Source organism: Dreissena polymorpha, chromosome 14 (genome assembly GCF_020536995.1).
Source record: "Dreissena polymorpha isolate Duluth1 chromosome 14, UMN_Dpol_1.0, whole genome shotgun sequence".
NCBI classification, from domain to species: Eukaryota; Metazoa; Mollusca; class Bivalvia; order Myida; family Dreissenidae; genus Dreissena; species Dreissena polymorpha.
Window position 1 is genome coordinate 65,744,093 of NC_068368.1, and position 26,106 is coordinate 65,770,198.

General features: G+C 36.5%; 1 protein-coding gene across 6 annotated transcripts; it reads right to left on the reverse strand.

The window, feature by feature from the left end:
- Positions 1 to 11,689: 11,689 nt before the first annotated feature.
- LOC127858842 (carbohydrate sulfotransferase 15-like) lies at positions 11,690 to 25,846 on the reverse strand. 6 transcript variants are annotated; one of them, XM_052396163.1, is made up of 5 exons: positions 25,703 to 25,846; positions 23,180 to 23,709; positions 21,982 to 22,878; positions 21,436 to 21,615; positions 11,690 to 14,984 (listed from the first exon to the last, which is right to left on the reverse strand). In XM_052396163.1, the coding sequence occupies exons 1-5, from the start codon at positions 25,710 to 25,712 to the stop codon at positions 14,955 to 14,957; spliced, it is 1,647 nt and encodes a 548-aa protein (XP_052252123.1). In that variant the 5' UTR covers positions 25,713 to 25,846; the 3' UTR covers positions 11,690 to 14,954. The 6 variants fall into 6 exon arrangements, with proteins under 6 accessions (XP_052252123.1, XP_052252126.1, XP_052252128.1 ...); XM_052396166.1 differs by having other exon boundaries at positions 25,612 to 25,839; XM_052396168.1 differs by lacking the exon at positions 25,703 to 25,846 and adding an exon at positions 25,602 to 25,697.
- Positions 25,847 to 26,106: the final 260 nt, after the last annotated feature.

A 26,106-nucleotide genomic window follows, 5' to 3' on the forward strand; every position in this document is an offset into this window, starting at 1 on the left:
CACTTTTTTTCTTCACTATTTGATTTTTTTGGCGAAATTTTCTTTTCAAAAAGAGTCTGAAATAGTTATAATGCAGGTTAATTAAGGTGTAGTAAATAATTATTAATTAATACAACTAGTAGGCTGTATAAGAAAGGTTTACACTAGTCGAACGCTGGGTGTGTGCCTTATGATAGCATTCGCCCGCGCGCGTGTGTGTGTGCGTGTGTGCATGCGTGTTTACATTACAGGGCAATATCAATATATGATATACTAGGTGTTGTAACATTTAAAGAATATCACAATGAATGCATACATATTTTGGTAAATGTGAAAGAACGACATGGACTCAGTAATGATTCTCAAAAATATCCACTGTCAAAAATGATTGATATTCGTACGACCAAAACCGTTTTTCAGTAACGGTCCATTTGCTGTTTCGTGATCATTGCTGAATGATCATTGTGTGTGCTTAATACATTATCGACTGAAGAAATTAAGCAAAATCGATAATCTAACAAAAATCCGATATGTTTTCTTCTGTGCCAAAACGGAACTGTATTTAGGTCTCTAAAATTGGATTTCATATCTTTACAATCCTTTCAATTTGATGTATATTCGTTTGCATTCAACTACCGAAAATTTCAATACAATCCTCAAGCTCTAAGGCTATTAAGTTTCAGTACATGTCAGTTGTTATTGATTTGCTTTGGATTTAACACGGCGTGTCAAAATACTGCTTATTATACTTTACATATGGTTGGTTTATATTTTGGAAATCACTGTAATCATGCTTTACATTTGGATAGTCCTTGTCACGTGGTTTTATTGAATGGCCGCTTAAGTATGAGTAGCTATTTGAAGAAGTTTTGACATTTTGTATCAGCGGTTAAACTAGAGGTAATCTTTAAGCACTTATATTAATGTTAGTAAGGTTATACTTGTATATTTATATAAATTTTATTAGTGAAAAACACTATTAAGTACAATTTTTTAAATCTTATATTTGTATTGAGACTATGATTGCAATGTAATATAACGCAACTTTCGTGGCTATTATTTTACTTATATTGTATATTTATTTAAATTTAACATTTGATTATACAAACAGGGTTTTCAGCTTTAGATTGAGAGTGTCCAAGTCCCATATAGCCAACATATGTTGGGAATGTATTGCTTTCAGACCAGCAATATGACTTGTACGTAAAACACACATTCTCCTTAAGTTTGTTATACATAAAAGATGTCAAAATTAATTAGTATACATATTAGACACCTAAATGATCAGAATGCAATTGCCATGCCTCTAAAAAATTATTCGCTAATAAACACCAAAGCACAAGCTCATGTGATCTAGGACAATGCCTTCTACAGTATTATAGTATATGATTTATTCAGTAAAATAAAGAATCAACCAACCAACAATGAGCACGTGCAATGGCGGCGTTATATTGACCAATCGAAAAATTGAATACAGAATGTTGTTTGATTGTCAGGTATCTTTCAATAAATATGTGCATGATTTGTTAGAAAAGACACCCTCTGCGCATAGATTTGGATGGACACATTAGGCAAGTTACTTAATAGAATGAGACGCGGACGCACAGAGAAAACGTCCAGGCATGTAGTCAGTTACGGAATAAAACTGTTTGTTTTCTTACTTAAACATGGATGAATTTGTAAATGTAAAATTGTTGTATATTTGGAGAAGTTACCTTAACATAAAGCACTTGAAATGAATATTAAATTGGACTGTCATTCATCGCGACTTTGTTGTTGTTTCATCACATGTTATTAGACGGTTGAATTGACGATAGTATAATGGAACCGACTTGCTATATTCGCCACATAATATACTGTATTCACTTAGTTAATACGATTCGTGTCATTATGGCAAATTGGGCATGCCATTGTAAAAAAATGACTTTGCGACATCGGTCGTCATGCGTTAAACATTCGACTATTCGATTCTCGTAAATTCAATTTACACTTTCTTACTGCAAACTGAAAGTATTAACAAATCAAAGCGCTGTAGGCGCTGAAGGCCTGGGACTAGATTGAGTGTGCTTGGGCAGAAGTATTTCCGAATTTCTCCCTTTGTCCGAATTTATACGGATTGACCCTAGCGGTCGAGTGCAGAAGCTTAGAGACTGTAAGAAACGACAATATTAATGTATATACCAAAGTGTACATAGACGGTGGACATGGTGGAGGACTACACGATACTGGTGGTGGAAACGATAACCTTTTGTTAAACTCTACAGATCTGGTAGAGGTTCGTGTACATAGGCGGTGAAGATATACAACAACATCAACAGCATGGCCGCAAAAAATGTTATTGTTGGCGTCAAATAAATCATTTTCAAAAGCTTAAAATATCTTTTTATTACATAATTAACAGATCAGGAAAACACTCACACTTCCGTTGTAATGTGTATACAAAAGAAAATCCACTTTCCCTTATATAGAACGGTGTACAGATTGTGTACTTTGTCTCACGTAGAACATTTCGCGCTCGATTTGCGCGCTCGATATGCGTAGTGAAATACCATATCCGGTTACTTCGTCTATTTCCGAGAATAATCGTGAATATTTGTGTGTGTTTTTTTTTTTCATTTTCTTTTTTCTGGAATGTCTTGTTAACGCAAAATAAAATAGTAATAATTTAAAATATGTTTATAAAAACCAAATATAAGGTCTTTAAAAAATGTATCAGAAAAGATTCGTCTTACCATCTCCGTAAACACTCGTTTCTTTTCGGCCTAGACCGTCAAGTGAGAAACTTATTATCGCATGAATATGTAAACAAATAATGTCGTAGCCAATGCTTTGCAATTTTGCTTCAATAATATTTTTTTACACTTTTTATGACATTGTAATTTTATATAGTGATGCTCTGTATTTATAAGGCGGGTAATTGATTACTGCGAAGAACTACTTTTAATGCGCATGCATTAAGTGGTAAATCGGAGTTTTGGGAATTTGGTTTTTGGCAGCCAGCCAATTCGGACAGGGTCAGAAATTGGTATCGCAACTACTAATCCACCGACAAATATTAATCTTCATTAAAACATATGCATAAAATTTCATTCTTTTACAGATGGCAGAAGGCGCTAAGCAGTCACATGTTCCCGGAACTGACAGGACGCCTGGTTGCAACATTCTTATCAGTAGCCGGGTACGCATTTAGTTATTAAGTTGAAAGTATCGTCAAAACCATTTCAATCGGTTTTGTAAACACACCTATGAAATATTGATTACAACAATTCCATTATAAATGGCATAATGACAACGAACGCCATTCTATATCGCCCAATATATATGTACAATATACAATGTAAAACTAACATGACGCAAAGATTTGAAATCGTTTTCTATTTTCGGTATGCAAGCTTATTTCTGACAAAACAGTATTCATCGAACAAATGCAATGACAACATTTTCAATTATGAATATGTATGATTACAGAGTCCAAACTATTTTCGTACGAGTGAGGAAGATAATAATTTCCATATGTATAAGAATAAACAATTCATACATAATTTACGTTTAATGCTATTCTATTCAGATCAGCGAAGAAGATGCATCTTTCGAACTAAGCAATATTTTGAACATGTTGGGGTATGGAAAGGAGCTTAGACAGAAACGCCGGGAATGTCATAGACAATGTGATATAAATTTCAATGCACTTCTTCCCTGCGATTTCGAGATTATCACTGTCGGAAGTAAGGCAGAGGGAACTTCACGATTTTTTGAAAGTGATAGAGACGTCTTACTTGTGTGTAAATCTATCCACTGCATAGAAGCTGCTTGTGACGTAGACTTGATTCCAGAGAACACTGACGTGTTTAGAATGGGTACTCTGAGATGTTACCCTGGTCACTGCATACTGCTGCGTGAGCGTGGTTTCTCTCCCTTACTGTATTTTGCTGGGTACGATAATGGACATGGGGAAGTTCTGTTAAGCAGTGAATATTTTCTAAATATTTTAACCATACAGGTTTCATCCTTTTTCCATACATCCTTTTTCCATAAACGTTCGGGGCCGTCTCTGCCATACACTTTTGGAGGTCAGGACGTTGACGCAGTATTTGCACTACGCTGTCGTTGTCCAAGCATACTTCAGAATTGGGCAGCCAGATCTCGACATTGGCCGCCACCGGATATTGTGGCAAAGGTCGTATCGATGGGGGCATTTCTTACTCCTGTTGGGTTTAAGGAAGCGAAAATAAGATTTTTGAATGGAGGAATTGCTTCAACACAGGTGAGGTAGAATTGATGATAAATCTTAACGACACACAAGTTAAAGTATATGTTTTGATAAAAATGATTGCAAAAGATGTACTCAAACCACGCCATAAAGAAGTTACATCGTTTATGTTGAAAAATATAGTTTTGTGGATAGCGGAGAACAACCCACAGTCGATGTTTCATGAGAGGAGTTTGTTTTTCTGGCTGCGCCAATCACTTCAGGAGCTGAGAACTGCACTGTCCACAAAAACACTGCCATACTATATGATCCCAGACAGGGACCTTATGGCAGCCAGTGCACTAACGGATGCGCAGGGAAAAACATGGATAGCAACTCTTACGGACATGATCGATGATAGTGCGAACATAATTCGGAGGCTGCCAAAGATACGACAGGCCATTATCGCACACCCGATGCCTCTTCTCTGGTACAACACGAGGAAAACTGAACTGGAGCTTTTGTATCTAGAAGTCAACGCATATGATTTATCTGATTATATGTATCGACGTGCACTACAGAAAAAAATTCATGAATTAATGCATGATGAAAACATACAACATGTCCTTTCGAAAACGATCTCGAATACGATCTCGGAAGGAAGCATGATCACATTTGATGATGCTATGGATATATTAAAAAGATGTGTGATAATGTAAGAAAATTGAAAATATACTTTGAAAATATATGTACATAAATGAACATTATATGATCTTTATTGAAACTTTATTAAACAGTGATTCGTACGTTTCATTGTTGTTACATCGGAGTGTGACATAACAATAAGTTCATATAGATTAAATAATAGGGAAATATTTTAATAATATGTTTCAGTAATTGATTAGTAACTATTGTAATTACTAATATGTAAGGAAATGTTTATAGATTATTTACATCAATATTTCTATCTTATACATAAGCAGAAGTTAAAAGTTAAAATAGTCAAACTATTTGAGAGTTCATCTCGTGCATGTAAAGACTAGTTAAAATATTGGAAGGTTTGTCAATAAGCAAGTAAACATGATATAGTGTGGGGTAAATAATTTGAAAAGTTTAATACCATATGTTTAGATAAGGAAATTGAGGGATTATATAACTGACAGATATTTGATTGACGGAACAGGTCAACCTATTTACATATAGGATTGTTATTACCTCATTTATCGTTGTAACGGTACACATGAAAGGGGTCAACAGAAAATCTTATTTGTACAGGCCATATAAGTTAACTCACAGGCATTCACAGGCAAATACAACATTAAGTTAAGTTACATTAAGTTACATTCAATTATTAAGTTTTACATTAAGTTACATTCAATTATTAAGTTTTATGTCACACCGAATAATGAGGTTTTAGAATATTCTATGAGCATGTAAGAACTCGAACAGTTCGGGCGGTCAATTCCCAAGGTGCAATGTAACCAACCCGTAATAAGCCCAGACCTTGGTGAACAATGGGAATTACAATTTGATTTTATGTAAATAAACCTGGGGATAAAATGCAGTGTTTTAGTTAGTAGAAGGAGTCTGAGGTTAGAGATTTGTCACGTTTTCTTGACGTGGCGGCCATGCTGACCGCGGCGCTGTAAAATTGTTTTTCGTGAACATTTGCAAGCGTTGTGTTAGAAAATATTTAACAGAAATAAATCTCGATGAAAACAGAAATGAACTTTGTTTGTTACTGTGTGTTCGCCACGAGCAATGTGTAATTACGTGACAGGAGTTAAAACGAGTGGAATTTGTTAAATTATATATAATTTGACTGCAAAAAGTATTGATTAGCAATAGTGACTGCTTCTAATATGCCGATATAATTACATCAACATCAATGAGCTACCTTAAGGTTTATTGTAATGTACATATAAGGTATATCATTTGGAATGTATTGTACGGGCGCATGCAAAAACGTTTATATTTATAACATAGGTTTGTTAAGTATGATGTAAAATGCGCTTGCATTAATTAACGATAGACAACTAAGACGTTTCTTAGACAGTGGTGACACCAGATGTCTTACGAACCGCAAAATGAAAACTTGTATCGCTTATGAGATGACACTTGCACAGTGACCTCCCCTGTATCCAGTTTTCAATAGAATTTACCAGGGGAGCGAATTCAACAAAGTGACCTCCCCTGTACCCTGTCTTCAATACAATTTATCAGGGGAGCGAATTCAACACAGTGACCTCTCCTGTACCCTGTCTTCAACACAATTTATCAGGGGAGCGAATTCAACAAAGTGACCTCCCCTGTACCCTGTCTTCAATACAATATATCAGGGGAGTGAATTCAACACAGTGACCTCCCCTGTACCCTGTCTTCAATACAATTTATCAGGGGAGTGAATTCAGCACAGTGACCTCCCCTGTACCCTGTCTTCAATACAATTTATCAGGGGAGTGAATTCAACATAGTGACCTCCCCTTTACCCTGTCTTCAATACAATTTATCAGGTGAGTGAATTCAACAAAGTGACCTCCCCTGTGCCCTGTCTTCAATACAATTTATCAGGGGAGTGAATTCAACACAGTGACCTCCCCTGTACCCTGTCTTCAATGCAATTTATCAGGGGAGTGAATTGATCACAGTGACCTCCCCTGTACCCTGTCTTCGATACAATTTATCAGGGGAGTGAATTGATCACAGTAAGCTCCCCTGTACACTGTCTTCAATATAAACTATCAGGGGAGTGAATTCAACACATATCTGTGTCAGTGGACAGTCTGCTCTTAGTAAAATGTGTCATAGTATGTGTTTTAGTGTATACTTTGACAAAATATATAATTATATTCTGAAACGCTTATTTCCTACGTTGTTAATTTCCTACGAATCGCAACCCCAAGTCATTGGTTATCGCCGAAATAAACAACACTTGAACGTACGCTATTTCTTTAACAAGAAGTTGCTAATCTGACGTAACTTTCGTTATTTTATAAACATTGTTTATAACCATTATTTGATGGAAAGAAGAGCTACCTTAGCGTTCAATGTTCAACGGTATGGTTCTTTATGTGCACCTACATCTTTTTATTTTAACTATGATACCACGGAAATATAGCTTTGATGGCACACCTTTAAAGGGGTCTTTTCACAGATTTTTGCATGTTTTGAAGTTTGTAATTAAATGCTTTCTATTGAGAAATGAAAATATTTTCTCCGGTAAAGAATCAAGAATAAAATTTAAAAAAGAAAAAAGGAACCCTCATCAGGGCTCGAACCACTGACCCCTGGAGTCCTGGCGTAAAAAGTCTGCGACTAAGACCCCACGACCATTCTTCCACGTACAATGTCGAAAGTATTTTATGCTATATATAAGCAATCATCGTAGTTTCACAAAATATAGCGACAACAACGGAACTCTCCAAATTATTCAATCGTTTCGAGTTGCAACGCTTTATAATTTTCAGGTTTTTAAATCGTCAAAAGATGCATATAATGGCTATATTAGAGCATGATAAATGTACAGTATTACTGTTTCCTCACAAATATCATAACTAAATCGAACATGTGCGAAATATGAAACAACTTTTTTAAATTTTGTCAATTTACCAAAACGTGAAAAGCCCCTTTAATAAATAATGATCTACTAAGATTTGTAAACTGCAGTCACATTTTACATGTTTGAAAGAGGTATTACTCGACAACGACTATCAAAGAATGAGTCATTTCACGGTGGTTGAAGGATTTATTTTGGCCGTGCTCTGTATAAAGAGGGTTTAATGCACGTGCGCAGTCCGCACATGCTTATTAGGGACGACACTTTCCGCCTAACCTAGATTTTAACTAAAAAGAAACTATTTTTAAAAAGAAAATATCATAAAAGCGGAACGTTTCGTCTCTGATTAACCTGTGCGGACTACGTTTTGATAGGCCTCACCATTTCCTCGAGCATTTTTACCTAAGCACACATTGCTCATGTTTTGCTAGTGTTAGCACCGTCGGCATTGGTCATGTGGATCATCTTTTAGTTGGAAACAGCTCAGACTGTGTATTTTGAAAATATCGAGAATCGAGAATCTTGGTCAAGTGTGTACTTAAACTAAGTCACCAGGTACAACCTGGTTATCACTTTAGCGGCCGCATTTAGTACTAAATCTTAAGGAGACTGAATGAATGTTTATCTCAGAAAGTTTATTTTGACCAAATAAAGAGAGATTTCGACTCTTTGTCATATACGTCCAGAAACAAGGCCACCGGATCAATCTCAGAAAATCTCAGAAAAAAATCGTTTTGGCTATAGAGGCCATATTTGTGAATTGATATTCAAAATGAAATGTTTTCCGAATATTTATTCTGACATCCCATGCCGAGTTTGAGTGTAGGTCTCGTGCGTCCTAAAACTAGGTCACTTTATCAAATATTTAAAAAAAATAGTATCCCTATAGAGACCAAATTTATGACGCGATCTGCATGAAAATAAGTCAGAATAAGTCGGGGATCAAGTTTTAGGGAAATCTTAATTATACCACAATAGCTTACATGTATGACTCAATCTTCATGAAACTTGGTCAGAATGTTTATCGTAGCAAGTTGTTGTTTGATTCATATTTGGGCCATATGCAGCTAAAAACTAAGTCGAGAGTTGACATTTTAGAAAAACCCTTTTACCACTCTTGACGCCACGTGTATGATATTGTTGTAACTTTGCATGCGTCTCAAAATCAAGTCTCAATGTCATATATAAGTAAAAGCTTGATACCATACTTGATGTCGAATTCTGTTCGCAATCTTGATGGAACTTGGTCACAATTTTCACCTTTACAATTCTGTTTTCGCGCGTAATAGTAGCAAACTTGAGTTTTTGTATTTGGGGCTAGTCAGTTCGAAGTCAGGTCTGTGTTACTATAAATTGAACGGGAGGATCATGATACCGCAGACGTGCTTATATTAGCTCAAGGAACACCAATTGTCAAAGACTCGACAAAATGGCATACTTCTTGACCACACTTGATCCAGTTTCAATCATAGCCTTATTATTGTCTGGAGAAACATTTTGACTAAGTGTTATCAAGATTGAGTAATAAATGGGTCTTCTTTTGTTCGAGTCAAACATGTGGTTTATACAGTGGTAAGATTGGTTTTCTTATTTTTGGGGCCGCGTTACCCTGATTCAAGCTTTGCATATATATTTTCAAGATATTTATCTTTACCAAGTTTTACCAAGTCGGATACATAAATGTCGCCTCTGGAGTGGAAATACAGTTTGTGTAAGATTTGACCTGGTGACCTAGTATTTTGGAAACACGTTGTCCAGATTTAAACGTGTTTTCTAAATTTTCAAAATCAACATTCTTATGAAGTTTAACCGAGATTGAAAAAAAATGTAGACGCAAGAATGATAAACAGTTTTCTATGACCTGGTTTCCTACGTGTTTACGCATGACTGATTCGCACTCCAATATTAGCAAACTTAATAGTCTGACCAAGTTTCGTGAAGATTTCAGTCTGAGTCATAATTTTAGGGTCTATGGTGATTACGAGTTTTTTTTCTAGAATTTGACATGATTTCATGAACATAAACTCGATTCGAACTGGATTAAGATATTGCCAGATGGTGATTTATGGTGATTCATGCAATTGACCCCGATTTGAACTGAGTGTAGTTATTGTCAAGATAAATGTTCTGACCAAGTTTTATCGAGATTGATGAATAAATGATGCGTTTATAGTGGTAACAACTCTGACCAAGTTTTATCCAGATTGATGTATAAATGATGCGTTTATCGTGGTAACAACTCTGACCAAGTTTTATCCCGATTGATGTATAAATGATGCGTTTATAGTGGTAACAACTTTTAAAACTTTTTAAAGATTTGACACGGTGGCTAAGTTTTGGGATGCACGCCATGATCCTGATTTGAAAGCGACTTAGATATCATCAAGTTAAAAATTTGAACACAGTTTCTTCAATATTGCATACAAATATGCGCACAAGCTTAGCATGAAAATCTTGTTCTCATGTGAACAAACAACAACAACAAAACACTTATTTGCCTATAAATATTGCTTTGCTAGAGATAAGCAAATCAGTAAGTTTATATTTGCGTGTTTGAAAAGTATAGCATCAAATGAATTAATGTATATTTACTGGTCTTAGAGATACGCATTTCTCGTAAAGCTTTCATTAAAATCGGTAATTGATCTATGTTTGCAAAAATTAACTTGCATAATAATAAATCCAATATAACATTCACAATATACACATATTATTTTATAGATACCAAATTAACAAATTCTTATTAAATTTCTTCTTTGTATTCATATAATATAAATTAATTTGTACTATTTAATTTGAATAATAATTTATTGAAATGTAATAATGCTAGTGAACACCATGACAATCACATGCATTTAAACTCATTCACTCAGTTTCAATCCCTATCAAACGTGTTTATTGTTTCATAACAGTTTACAAACAAGTAGACCATTAACATGAAATAACAACTATATATACAACATAAATCCCGACAATATAATACATCCGAAAGAAATGTGTCTTAAAAATGTGTTCGCGCATAAGTAAGACATCCAATTGATTCGAATACTGTTTTGTATATTCACATCAAGCTTTCAGCAGAAGAGATTTTAAATAGTAGTAGTGAAATACACCCGCATGTAGCTATGCCAGATGGATTAGGCACTTACATTTTAAGACTTGATTTTCTAACAAAGCTTACTTCCTACCTATGAAATTTCGTCCTGATAACACATTTAATAGAAGAGATATGTCCTGGGCAAAATTTCAGCATGACATTTCACAAGGGCAATAACTTTGAAAGTAAAAAGGGGTTTTGGTTCTTTCGCGTAGCACTTCTGCTCATAAAGATGTATATACCTGTGAAATTTCAAGTGTGTGCCCATTTAAAACTGATATGGTAAACATAACAAGAGGGCCTGAAAGGCCCAAAGTCGCTCACCTGAGATAAAAACAAATGATCTGTTCTTTGCAGCCCAGGATATCAATGGAACAATTGTTCTAACCAAGTATCATGAAGAATGAACAACAAATGGTCCCTTGGCGGCCATGTTTTTAACAGACCTGAACCATTTTTTATCTCTTCCAAGATATGTCCAAATTTCATGAAGATTGGGGAAAAAATGTGTTTTCTAGACTGTTCACATGTAGTCACTTTATACATATAAAGAAAACTGCCCCACTCCCTGGCGGTCATGTTTTTCACTGATCATGACCATTTTCAAACTCGTCCGAAACATCCACATAACTAATGTTTTTACAAAATTACATGATGATTAGGCAAAACATGTGACTTCTAGAGTGTTCACGAGCTTTTTTACTATATAAATATAAGGAAAAAGACACCCCCCCTGGCGGCCATGTTTTTTTTATAGGGATAATACACGTTTTCGAGGGCGTGATCATCTGCGGGCGCTTTCAAAATCCGTTCCTGCGCACTCGGGCAGGAACGGATTTTGAGAGCGCCCGCAGATGATCATGTCCGAGAAAATGTGTATTTTCGCTATTATTGCATAAACAAATCACACATACCAAAATAAATTAAAATAACATTGAAAACAATGTTTTGTTCATTCGACATCGACAACATAATTCGATTATTTCAATACAGTTCAAGGTTGTGTTTTACATATGCCTCACTCGGTCATCATCCGAAATGACGAGGCTTTACCTTCGGATAGGCAGTTTACGTGTTAAAATGTGTTTAAACAGTGGATTAATGCAAAGTTGAAATGCAGCCGCGCAAATTAAGAAATGAGGAATTATTTTGGAATTTACAGCAGGATCGTTGAAGGTACATAATCACTTAAATTTACAGCATAGTCTTTTGAAAGTGTTGAGTAAATAACCTCAACTTCATTGACGTTGCCAATACAATTAAGCTGTTGTCAAGAGAGTGCAGATGGTATAAGTTGAAAAGTGGATTGAAATAGGCATTGCCATTATCCCTGCATGCATGAGGAAACTGGTGCTTATTCGGTTCCCCATTTATGCTTGGAAAGTCGTCGAAGGCTTGAGAAGGGAAGTAACTGCGTGTGGACCAGATTATGGATATGAAAAACACATAACAGGGCTTGAACGGAATTTCTGCACCCCACCAGAGGGCATTATAGATAGAGTTTATGCAATAATACCGATTCAAACCATTATCGAACTCAACTGTCCTATCCAGGTGTGGTAGTGCGGTCTCCTTCGCTTACGCATATGAACCGGTCACAGGACGGTTACAAGTTATGTAACTTTGTGGGCACTTATGTACTGCGGAAATATTTATTTGGCGAACTCTTATTTCCGGTCAGGATGACTATACTGACTGGTTGTAATTCAATTAACTAAAGGAGTTCAGTCAGGGACGCCTAAATACACTCAAATAATTTATTTATAAGTGAAAACCAAGGCAGCTTTAACAAAAATAACTAATTTTTATACCAAGAACTCGGAAAATGAAGAACAATGACAGAAAATTAAGAACAGGTACAAGCCAAGTCTAAAGAATCTAAGTAACGTTACAAAAATGAAAAAAATACAGCAAATACCTTAATGAATGTAAAAAGAAGTTCAAAATCGGTCAAAAAAACTGATATAAATATAAGTTACTGTTAGTCTAGAAAGTGCTTCAAAACTCTAGTTTACAAATTAGGTCTAATTTAATCTAAAGAACAATATTTAGGGAGATTAGGAAACTTCAGTGAATCAATTGTAAAAATAAGAAAAATTTACTGAAGTTATTGAAATAGAAAAGAGTCTTTATAATTTTGAAAATGCCAAATAGAAATAATCTCAATAATAAGAATAATTTAGAAAATAATGCCAAAATGTCTTGATGCTGGTGTTAAAAATAATTTAGAGTTTAATTATTTCAAAATTCCAACCTTGTTCAAGAGCTTCCCTCAGAACAGTGCATTTATCAATGATCAATATCTTCCCAAATTCCAGAGCAGAACTAAAAATATTTAACTGAACCAGATTACACAAGGGAGATAAATACTGCATAAATACTGCAAAATCATGTACATGTTGTCTTTCTTTCAGTTATCTCTAAGTTGAAAGGCTTATCATAAGTGTTAATGACTTAAACAGTTATGTTAACTATGAAAATTCTGTGTTATGAAAAATTACATAATACAGTTAATGTCACATGATATTGACATAATAAAACCAAACTTTACTACGCAGGAAACCAATGTTCTGACCAAATTTCATGAAGATTGAGCAAACTAGAAAGTTAACAAGATTTTACTATAGCCATATATACCATATAAGGAAAAATGCCCCGCCCCTTGGCAGCCATGTTTTTCAAGCCAAGGTTACCATTTTTGAACTCATCCAAGATATCATTGGGACAAATCATCTGAGCAAGTTTCATGAAGATCGGAAAATAAATGTGGCCTCTAGAGTGTTAACAAGGTTTTACTATTGTCATACAAGGAAAAATGCCCCGCCCCCTGGCGGTCATGTTTTTCAACCAACCGATATCATTTTCGAACTCGTCTAAGATATCATTGGGATGAATCTTCTGACCAAGTTTCATGAGGATCGGACAATAAATGTGGTCTCTAGAGTGTTAACAAGATTTTACTATAGCATATATAGCCATATAAGGAAAAATGCCCCGCCCCTTTGCAGCCATGTTTTTCGAGCAAACGTTACCATTTTCGAACTCATCCAAGATATCATTGAGACCAATCTTCTGACTAAATTTCATGAAGATTGGACAATAAATGTGGCCTCTAGAGAGTTAACAAGTCAAATGTTGACGCCGAACAACGCACGACGCACGACGGACGACGGACAAAAGGCGATCACAAAAGCTCAACATGAGCATGTTGTGCTCAGGTGAGCTTAAAATGGTTGTAACTAAAAAATAATAATCTCCGGTCAAAAAAATAGGCCGCCCCCCCCCCTCCCCTTCTCCCTACAAGTTCGTTGTGCGAGGGATATAATTATTATTATACAAAATCTTTTATATAAATCTCAAGTTGTTTCGAAATCAATCTGCATATAAAATAACAGTACCGAAATGAACCTGACAAAAAGTAATATCATATCACAATATCCACATGATAGCTTTATTACGGTGCTAGGATTGTAACATCCCCGATACTAGTACATAAATATGCCGTTACACATCACAATATCCACAGAATAATTTTATTACGGTGCTGAATTGTAACATCCTCTATACTAGTACATAGATATGCCGTTACACATCACAATATCCGCAGGAAAGCAAAAATTGATATCTCGACATTTTTCTATATCAACCGCAACGTCGATTAACATAACGAGGGTGTGGTTGAATAAATACATTCAAACAGAAAAAATATTGTCGCAAAAAGCAGTCTTAAGAGACGTAATCAATTCAGATACACGTTCGTACTATACAAGAATAGGCCATCCATTATTCTAGTACATATTGGCGTTAACTAAAACGCTACCGGAAGTAAACCATAATTTATCTCCTGATAATGTCTCTGGAGTGTCATGGTTTCCTATAGTCTAAATTGGCTTTCATTAAAAATACAAATAATCAGTTCCCTCCATATTGTGATGATGATGCAGCAATTGCAGGCGCACATTTTCTTGTTCGAAAAAAGTTTACCGTTGATTGGACAAGTGGTTGGACACGCATGCGCACCAGTGATTGGACATCCGGTTATGAGAAAATCGTTTTCTGCACGCTGAGACATTTCATGCCGAATTCATCAGTGCTATTACACGAGCGTTGTGTTAGGTGGACTCTGTAAATGTCTAAACGTCCGACCAAAGATAACTGTCATCCTGAAATTAATTAAACAAGCGATTTCACAGTGACCTGTATAGAGCTTACTACATGCCAGACAGTACATAGTATTTAAAACTTTGCGACAAAAAGGCATAATACAAAACTAATTGATGAAAACAGCATTGTGCAACCACAGTTTGGTTTGGTTGTCAACCAAACTTCGGTGTTCAATACCAAAAGTGCGTAAGGCACATCGGTTTAACCCCTTCTTTGTTATTGAATACCGGAGCTCGTTCGATGTTTGGTGTAAGCGATCATAATACATTTTTGTAATAATTATTGAAGTGTATTGTAATGGTACATGTTCTTAATCCAACTCAGCTATCTTTGCCTACTTATCCCCGCATTAAAAGCTACAGACAAATCCTCGTCATCCCCTTCGCCATCATCATAATCATATTAATAACCACCAATGTTGCCACCTTCATCATCATTTTATCTTCGTAGAAACCACCTGTTTACTATCATGTAATGTAATCAACATAGTAATCCGTTTATACTGCAATTTGGTATGTCAACATAATTATATTGTAGTTCACCATGCATTGATCAGACACAAGTATCGGATATATATCATATTTGAGGAATCATGATAATATTTAAAATACTGATGATGATATAGATAATGAATTAGCTAATAATGATATTTATGGAAGCATATTTGTGCCACTACTTACCAGATGAACTAACGTGAAAATAATGGTGGATTTCGCGAAACATTTTTTTTCTCGATAACAGATAAATTTTCATGAAAATAAAATGAATTATGTTAACACGATTTTTTCCCTGTTAGTGCTCTAAACTGCCACCACATAAAGATAAATTAAAGTTTTCACGAAAATAAATCACTTTTCTCGAAAACAGATAACTTTTCATGTCACCTTGGAAATAATACATTTTCACGAAAAGAGTAAAGTAACGGAAAACTTTTCTTTAAAACTTTTCACGAAACCTTAAAAAATTCGCGAAAGTTGCCATATTGTCATCTTTGAGACTATTATTTAATAAAGCTTACTCAGTTTAAAAGGCATGTATGTGAAGAGTTTGAAAAAGTTCTGTATAACACAAATTTTCAAGTTTTTTTCGCATTTTATATCCTTAAGTTTAAGTTGTTATCCCCCCTGATAGGTCGGAGGGGGATATGGGAATCGCGATCGTCCGTGCGTCAGTGTGTCCCTCCCGTTTTTGTCCGGATTATAACTTTTCCATTTATCACTAAACAAATTTCACTCAACTTGCTACAAAGGCTCCCTACTATTAGACGATGTGTCTCGCCATAAATTAAGATTGCTACCCCCAAGATCAATGTCACACTTATAGGTCAAATGTCCATATATGACAATATGATCGTGTTTTGCGTCCAGAGCATAACTTCGTCATTTATCAAGCAAATTTCTTTTAACCTGGCAAAAGTGATCCCCGTTATAAGACGATATGTTGCGCTTTACAAACCAGGGTCCCTACCTCCAAGGTCAAGGTCACTCTTATAGGTCAAATATTTATTTATGACAATATGATACAGTTTTTGGTGACCGAAGCATAACTTTGTCATTTATCAAGCAAATTTTAATTAACTTGGCTAAAATTTATGTTCCCCATTATTTGATGATGAGTCGCACGTAACAACTATGTCCCATTCTTCAAGGTCATGGTCACACTAATAGGTCAAACGTCTATATATGACTATATGATACAATGTTTTGTGTCCGAAACATAACATCTTCATTTATCAAGCAAATTTCATTAAGCTTGGCACAAATGTCCCCCATAATTAAACGGTGTGTCACGCTCAACACCCAGGCCATTACCTCTAAGATAAAGGTCACTCGTATAGGTCAAATGTCTATATATGACAATATGATACAATTTTTTGTGTCCAAAGCATAACTTCGTCATTTATTAAGCGAATTTTAATTAACTTGGCACATATGTTACCCATCATTTGACGATGAGCAATGCTTAACACCGAGGTCCCTACCTCCAAGGTCAAGGTCACACATATAGGTCAAATGCCTATATATGACAATATGATACAAGGTTTTGTGTCCTGAGCCTAACTTCGTCATGTATCCAGCAAATTTCATTTAACTTGGCACAAATGTTTCCAATCATTAGATTAATTGTTGCTTTTAACACCCAGGTCCCTACCTCCAAGATCAAGGTCACTCTTATAGGTCAAATGTCCATATATGATTATATGGTACAATGTTTCGTGTCTGGAGCATAACTTCGTCATTTATTAAACGCATTTCATTTAACTTGGTACTAATGTTCCCCATCATTAGACGATGTGTTGCGTTAAACACCCAGGTACCTACCTATAATGTCAAGGTCACACTTATAGGTCAAATCTCCATATATGATACAGTTGCATGTCTCATTCGTGTCTGGAGCATTACTTCGTCATATTTCAAGTGAATTTCATTTAACTCGGCACAAATGTTCACCATCATTGTTCAATGTGTCATGCTGAACAGCCAGGTCACTACCCCCAAGGTCAAGGTCACACTAAGACTTATAGGTTAAAACTCTATTTGTGGTACAATGTTTCATGTCCTGCCTGCGTCCGTAGCACAATTTCGTCCGCGGAGTTCTTGTGTTTTTTTTTCTTATTTTCTTAACATTTTGATAACATTGAATTCACATCGATTGATTAGCTGTGATATGACAAAAAGTCTGTCTTATTTTAAATAAATAATTTCTAAAATAAGCAGTGTCATTATTAATTGTATTTGCCCTTGCTTGACTTAATCATGTTAATGCGTTTTAGCTATACTTTTCGACGCATGTTGAGTTATTGTTGTCAGACCATTGTAGTTGAGGACATCAGTCATGTTTAAGTGTGTGATTGGTGTCCATTTTTCAACAACTATCAAAGGTTTTCACCTCTAACTTTGAACACTTGCAGCCAGTTGTGTAAACTTTGATAAAAGTTATCATTGGTTATCTTTTATAATAGCTCTGGTTTTTGGATAATTTAATTTGGATTCCAATTGTATAAAAAGATTAACGAGACCATCACATGCTTTGGATATTGTTTTTTTGTTGTTGTTAAAGTTAACCAAGGTCTTAACCAATTTGGACAAATTTAAGCAGTGGACAAAGATAACCGGCGGATAAGATGTCCAAGTTTTATACAATGGGCTGATGTTAACTATTAAAAGTAGAACACAAACTTGCAAGACAGAAAATCCAAAAAATATTTTGGCAGAATTATGCCCCATATTAACGTTTATTTTTTCACTTAGATTTTCATTTTATAACAATAATCTAGCACTGCCCTGAGAAAAGTCGAGTGTGTGGATGTCGAACGGTTCTTGTTTAAATATCATCTTGATTACCATTAAACAAATTCAACTAATACAGCCACATCTGACTTACCTTTGCACTTTCACATACTCGGTGTAGTTGTACCTTAACAAATTGTTAGTTGTACATAACTCTTGATGTATTTATCCATATACTGATGTGTTTGAGGTATGTTACTCAAAGGTCAAGGTCACATGTAGACTACTGCATAATGAAAATTAGTTTGGATATGAAACACTCTTATTGTATGGCATAAAACTGCTATTCTCACCCCACATTGGCGGAACAAGGCAAGACGAGAAGTGCCTTATGACAACCCCTGCATTCAAGGTAACACGAGAAAATGACACCCGACAGCCCTCTGACACGACTGCAAGACACAATGATATCAAAGTTGACAGTCGTAATGAGTCAGTTTCTCTCGTTTATCTTAAGTCTTTACAGAACCGTCTCAAGGCGCACCTTGTATTGCCTTGTACATACCGTATGCCCGAAAAAAATATAACTATTTGACAGTATAAGGGGATTGCCACACATGGGCAGAACAGAAGCATTCCACCGTTCATATGAAATATGGAAGTGTTACGCAAACAGTGCAGTGATCCAGAAATTTAATTTCCAGACACTCTTCCCTTCGTGTAACACTACTTCCCCCGTGACGGTATTGATTCCATATACACCGTAACCTGGTTTGTGTTTTTTTTAATTTCAGGGTGTTCATAACAAATAAAGCTAGCATTTTGGCCACATATTTAAATGATATTTTAAAGCGAAACTAACAAAATATGTATTGTTTTATTGACACACAATCGTACATGGCAATGACAGCGCATACATAGCCAACAGCTTGTTTAAAACTAGTTCTTGCTCTGCTTTCAGACACAATTATATCTATTAATTGACATTTTGTCAACCAATGCACACGTTAGCCAGCTTGTAAGGAAGTTCATTTTTGTTTATTTTCCGTGTTAAACGAGGCGTTCATTGTACATGGTTATTTCAGCTAAAAGCTTTGTTCCTTCTTCTCTGTTTCTATGTGGGTATTGACGATTCAAATCTCCGACAGCTTCTCTTGCAATTGTCAGGAAATCTTGTGATACATCAAGTTCTGGAGAATACTCCCGTTCCACATCATTTAATTCCCTATTGTCAACCAGTGGTATTTTACAATCTCTTGCACCATATACTTCTGGCTGAAAGAACAACACCTTAGGTTTCCTGCAGGACATGAATGTCGACGAACACGATGAGTATTCCAAATATTGCAAACTTCATTCATGTCTTTACTAATGACAGAAAGAAACGAGTATCTTATGCATTTCTGTTAGATGAAACATAGACGAAGCTTAGGATCCCCTGGTACTGATCTGCGTCTGCCCATCGTCATGCCATTTGCAGATCACGGACAATAGAATTTTCTGTACCGCGGTCACCGTAAACCCGAACTGGAATGCCATTAATTTCCCTAATGTAGTCTTAATAAAAGCTGGATATGTACATCGGCTTTTTGTTAGAATCACAACATTTCAGCCACAACACTCTACGGGAAAATCCATCCACAGCTCCATGGATTGACAAACCGTATGGCTTCAATTTGTCCCAGCCATCTGAATAGATTGCAAAATTGGGACCATTGTTTATATAAATTCTCCGCCTTAACCTTCCCGTCTGCCTTAATGCAACACCTTGTGGATCAATGAGTCCTAAAATTAGACGAACCATCTCAAATGTAGCTGCAAGTCCATGATTAATCAGGAGTCTTTGACGCATTTGCCGGTAACCAGCATTTTCACCGGAAGCTGATAACTCAAGCAATGTTCCTTGAATAATTTCTTCGAGACTGTGCTGACTTTGGCCTCTAGTCAGGCGGTAACGTCTCAAGACTCGGACAATTGATCGTTCGCTTGTTAATTTTCCATGTCGTATGGCCATAACTCCAAGAATTTCACGTATAGAATAATCTCTATGTCGATACAAAACAATAAGCTGTGATGATGACATACCCTGAAGATCGGCGTCCTGAATATCGTATGCGGACATGATCTGGAATTACCATAAAGAAAATGAGAGATCTATTATTCAAATAAAAAATCCAAAGGTCTAACAAGTGGCTTTCCAAAGGGGGACATTGGTACTGTACCGTTTTCGACCTTTGAACTCTTAATGTGACATTTACACTGTATAGACTGTTGCATTAATGAATACAGAAAAATCGCAAATCCATTTCTCACCCAGTAATTTTCATTATTGTGTCTAAAAATAAATATGTAAAAACAGGTACATGTATTTTCGTCAACAAAGATGCATTTACATTAAAAATAAAACAATATAAGGAAACTTACTACTTGCTAAGTATGCACGTACACTCCAGTTCTTGGTCTGTAGGATAAAGACAATGTTCACCGATTGAAGAGCATCTATTTTTATATAACTGGCATCTTTCACGAATTTATATTAATAATTTCATGACGTTATCTGATTTCGAGAAAAGTTATTTGTTTTCGCGAAATCTTCCACTATTTTCATGAAAATTGTATCTGTATGTGTTGGCAGTTTAGAGCACTAACATGCATAAATTCGTGTTAACATAATATATTTATTTCCGTGAAAATATATCTGTTTTCGCGAAAAGAATTTCTTTTACGCGAAATCCTCCATTATTTTCATGTTATTTTAAGTTGTTAAGTGGTGGCACAAATATGCTTCCATAGATGTTGATAATATGAAGAATGATTTATTATCATGTTGTTGTTGTTGTTGCTTCTGTTGCTGATGATGATGATAAATTCGTTCCGTTTGTCCATGTTTTTGTTCCACTGAAACGCACATTGGAGTTTATCAAATAGCGAACTCATTTCTAAAGGTGTTGAGCAAACAATTTGGGTTGACACCAAAGTGCGGTACCACATAGTGTAAAATTAACCTGGTTTGGATTCTACGAAGTCTGCTTCCGAATATCTATTTCATAAAAATGTTATAAATTCCGATCCCAAACTGTTAAAGCGTCCCTTTACAAAACTGTTGCAATGTCTCTGACGAAAGGTGCATAACACGCGAGCGTATGGTGTAACGATTCTGCATTAATTAAATAAAAATCAATTTTTAGAAACAAATCCAACCACAAACTTTTCACCGTACCTGAAGAATGTGTGCAAGGTCCCTGTTAAACGGTGCATACAGCGCCTGCAACAGCGCCTTGGTTTCATCCAAAATACCGGCGCCTTTCGCCTTTTTGGTCACGTGCTTGCGTTTGGATGACGTCATGGCGTGCAGAGTGTCGTCTGTCACGTGCTCTAGACCCAGGTAGGAGAAGACAGTCTGAAGGTGACAGAACGTTAAGAATACAATCAAAGCGATGGTAGCATGAAGAGATTCGGCAACAAATGAATGTACAGACACATTAACTATACTTTTTTTCTAAATCAACGATTCAACTTTGTTATTTATTTGACGAGTAATCAAACTTAAATCATATATAGCCTCTTGATATTTTAAGGAAGTTTTCATACAGCAATGAACATCTGTTTTCATACTTAGCATTCAGAATTTTACCAGAACGAATATGCGAAGTAGAGTATCGTTAAAATACTTTTTTACAAACTGTAAGCTTAAACGGTCAGAATACATCTCCATAGCTCTATGGCACAGCTCACAGGAATTATTATTGATTGAGTGTATTGCAACCTGTAGGTGGCGCTGAGGCGATCGAGAATAGTCTTCCGTTCTAAACAATAACAGCTGGTCCCGGGGAAAAACCTGCAGCCACTCGCGCAGATACACCGAATAAAACCCGAGATGAATCCGGGCGTTTAACTTTTCTATAAGATCCTTTTTATATAAACACGTTCGTAGAGTGGCTTTTCTCGTGCATTCGTGTAAACTAACAATAGCTTTCGCGATTTCAACATGGAGTGATTCCCGCGTCTGTTTTCCAATTTTCAGGAAGAAATAGTCGCTTTCTAGCCGCCGAGTGGGTTCCCGGAAGATGGCCAACAGGCGAACACCCGGGTTGATATGATGTATGAGGTGCGGCGTGGTGAACCGCGGCGACTCTTGACCGGCGTTCTGTGGAATCTCCGGCCACCCTCTCATGTCCCACATATCCATCGGCGTACCGTCACCCGTAACGTGGCGTGGGTTCCGCTGTATTTCTGCCGCGGCGCCATCAAAGTACTCCACGTACCTATTGAACTTCTGAACTTCAATTTTCCCACGCAACCAAAGTCCATAGCGTCTCCAGCTCCACCACATCGTCTCCTTCTGTAGAGTGCCGTTGTTTCCATGCACTTCTGGATGCCGCGCGATCTTGTCGAAAAGGTCTGTGGTTCCCGACTTGTCCATTCCTATAATTTGGAAGTACGGGAGGCAGTGAAACAACCCATTTGAGGCAAAAAAGCACGGGTTCTTGTACACCGGTTGGAACTTGGGTGGTTGCATACACAGGAGGTCTTCTATACGCGTCTGCTGAGGCTGGTCGGGGCATGTGACTTGAGGAACCGTTAGTTGTGTAATCGGTCGACCTCGGCTATCATCGCTTTCTATGATCTCCTCTATAAATCGGAGTAAACGCGTGTTGTTGACCTGAAATAATCAATAAAAGGAGGCATAACGGGCCATGAATTTAAGACTTAAATTGAAGAGGCATTTTAAAGTTTGGATGCTCGAAATTCTAATTACTTTTATCGTGAATGAAAACAACACACTTCCATTGTAACAAATGGCTTATCAAAAGATATGTGTTAATAACATATATATATATTATACAATATACTCTGTCAGCAGTCGAAAATTAAACGAGGGCCTCGTACTATAATGCGATTGATGCTCTGTTGGTGTAACTGGAGCTTTACTTTACTATAATTTACTGAAACTGAAAGCTAACCATTGTTTTCGTCGACGTTGTTGAGTTGAAATATCTGGCTAGGGCATCCGGTTGAAGGGACGTATTGGTTTCATTCTTAGCAACCTTAAGTGGCGTATCTCTGGAATTAGCGAGTAGTGCTACTGTTGAAACAGCGTGTTGAGTATGATTGGTGGCATGAACAGGTGTATCCTTAGCAACAGTTAGTACCGTTTCCATTTCAATCTCGATAGGCGTATTGTTAGAAAAAATCAGTGGTGTATCCTGAACCACAGCACGTGGCGTATCCTGACTAACAGCGAGTGGCGTATCAAGAGCGACATAGAGTGGTGTCTCCTGAACACTAGCGAGTGGCGTATCATGAAAAACAGCGAGTGGCGTATCATGAGCAACAGCGAGTGGTGTATCCTGAACAACAGCGAGTGGCATATACTTTAACACCGCAAAGTTTTGTCGTTGATTTGTGGTGGACGTTTGCAGTAGTGTCGTAAATACGAGTCCTAGGATAAGAATCGCTGCCATGACAACATACTTGCTTCGCGCCTTCAACACTGCAATATTAAACATAACAATGCGTCATCAAAAATAGATTTATGATAAGCTAACGTGCAGTCAGAGAGAGAGTCTGAATATCATACATTCTGCTGTGTGCAACAAAAACCGATCCATTAAGCATCGTTATTTCCAATGCAGTGTAATACAAAAAACACAAATAAGCATTTTAATGAAGTACGAGAACAAAATGTTAAACCCACGGGAGAACGTATTAAGGAGAAATGTCATCGAGATTGTAAAGATTATAGGCTAACAACTCGTTTGTTCAGAAAAATGATTTTCTATAAACGAAATGATACTTCCAATGTATTTCGTTGTAATGAGTGTTTTCTATTGCTTATCTGTATATAATGTATACCTGAACTTACTTTTGGAAGCCAACCTAGAATAAAAGAAAATTTCAAATTGCCAAAGAGTGAGTCCCTACATAAATATACATGTATGTGCACTAGTAGATACCTCTGAGCATTTTACATCCAGGCTCTATAAACCATACATAAATCCCCGAACCACTTTACACGCATTACAACGTAAACGTGAAATATACTGTTCAAGGCAGAAAAGGGGACTTATTCGAACACTTTAAGTTCATCATGTCGAACAACCCTATGGGTACGGTGATTGAGGTCCTTGACCATAATGATCCCGTCTGCAGTCCAGCAGCCCTCCAGCTTTTTGTATTTTACAAGTTGCCTGGCGGTGTACATGATCTGGCTTCTTTTACGGGTTAAGTCCTCGTTTAGATAGGCACCGGAGAAGCCCGTCGATTTTAGCGCCGCACGAGTTTTGTAAAGGGTTTGACGTGACCGATAAGTTGCAAATTTGACTATGATAGGTCTGCTTTTGGAAGGGTCGGGTTTACCAACACGATGACTTCTGTCAATATCTGACAATTTTATGTCAGCATTGACCTGCTTACACAGTTTGATAATGATGTCATCTGTACTCTCGCCTTCTGTCTCGGGTATACCAGTAAGTCGTAGGCAATTCCTGCGGCTGTACTGTTCTGCGTCATCTATCATGTTCTCCAACGAGTTGACGCGTAATCGGAGATCTTCGTTTTCCTGTTTCAGAGTTGCATTTTCATGGCTCAAAAGATCTAGTCTAGATTGCAGACCCTGAACCACGCCATCAACGACCGGTTTGATAAGGCTTAGAATATCATCCTGGAAAGCTGACTTTAGTACTAGTGCGCTTTTCTCTAAGTCAGTGTCTGAAAGTGCTAAGCTATTAACAGCACTAGTGTTGCCAGCAGTTTCCATGATACTGTCCAAGAATCGACCCTTTTTTAAATCAGCTATATCTTGTGGTGATGACAGAAACCTCTTTTTAGTGTTGTTGACAGTTGGTGTCGAAGGGGTTGTTGTATTGGTATCAGACATACGCTAGTTTTTTTAGTAGTATACTCTATCAATACTAACACAAGCCATATAAGGATATGTGATTGTCAAATATAGACAAAATCCGAGGAAGAACAGTCAATTTCTCGTGATCAGCCTGAGAATTGTTAAAATCGTGGGAAATCGTGGAAAATCGTGGAGCGTGTAAAGTCAGTTGAACAATACTGTAATAAGATCTTCACTTACTTCTCTAATTCCTTAAATTCCTTAAATAAAAGTCCGTACCACTTTATTTTCCTTGCATAATGCACTTAAGTATTGTCTCCAGTTTATTTAACACTCATTTTTCATAAGAACAACATCACTTTTCGTAAGATAAACAGTGAAAAACGACCACACACACAAAACACTACTCCGCCATGACAACCGGAACGGGAAAAAAAGATTGTATCCATCTTGTAAAATGATTTTCTATAAACGAAATGATACTTCCAATGTTTTTCGTTGTAATGAGTGTTTTCTATTGCTTATCTGTATATAATGTATACCTGAACTTACTTTTGGAAGCCAACCTAGAATAAAAGAAAATTTCAAATTGCCAAAGAGTGAGTCCCTACATAAATATACATGTATGTGCACTAGTAGATACCTCTGAGCATTTTACATCCAGGCTCTATAAACCATACATAAATCCCCGAACCACTTTACACGCATTACAACGTAAACGTGAAATATGCCACACTCATCTTCACATGATATTATGTTTAACGATGTCTATCTAGTTAAAGTAACGTTTGTCGCGCTTGACTGCGCGAGTAACAGCTACGTGACGTTGACGCTTTGAACAGCCCCCGGGCAAGTCATTGTCTTAATGTCACAAGCGCTTCTCTTTCGCACAATATGTATACCAACATAACTTTGTTTATTTATTAAACACGCATCATCCACAAATAGGAGGAGATAAATAGACAATTTATCTAACGTTATTCTGGCGTTTATTCGTTGTTGTTTTTTGCAAAGTTAATTATAAATCATTAATAAATAACGAAAACA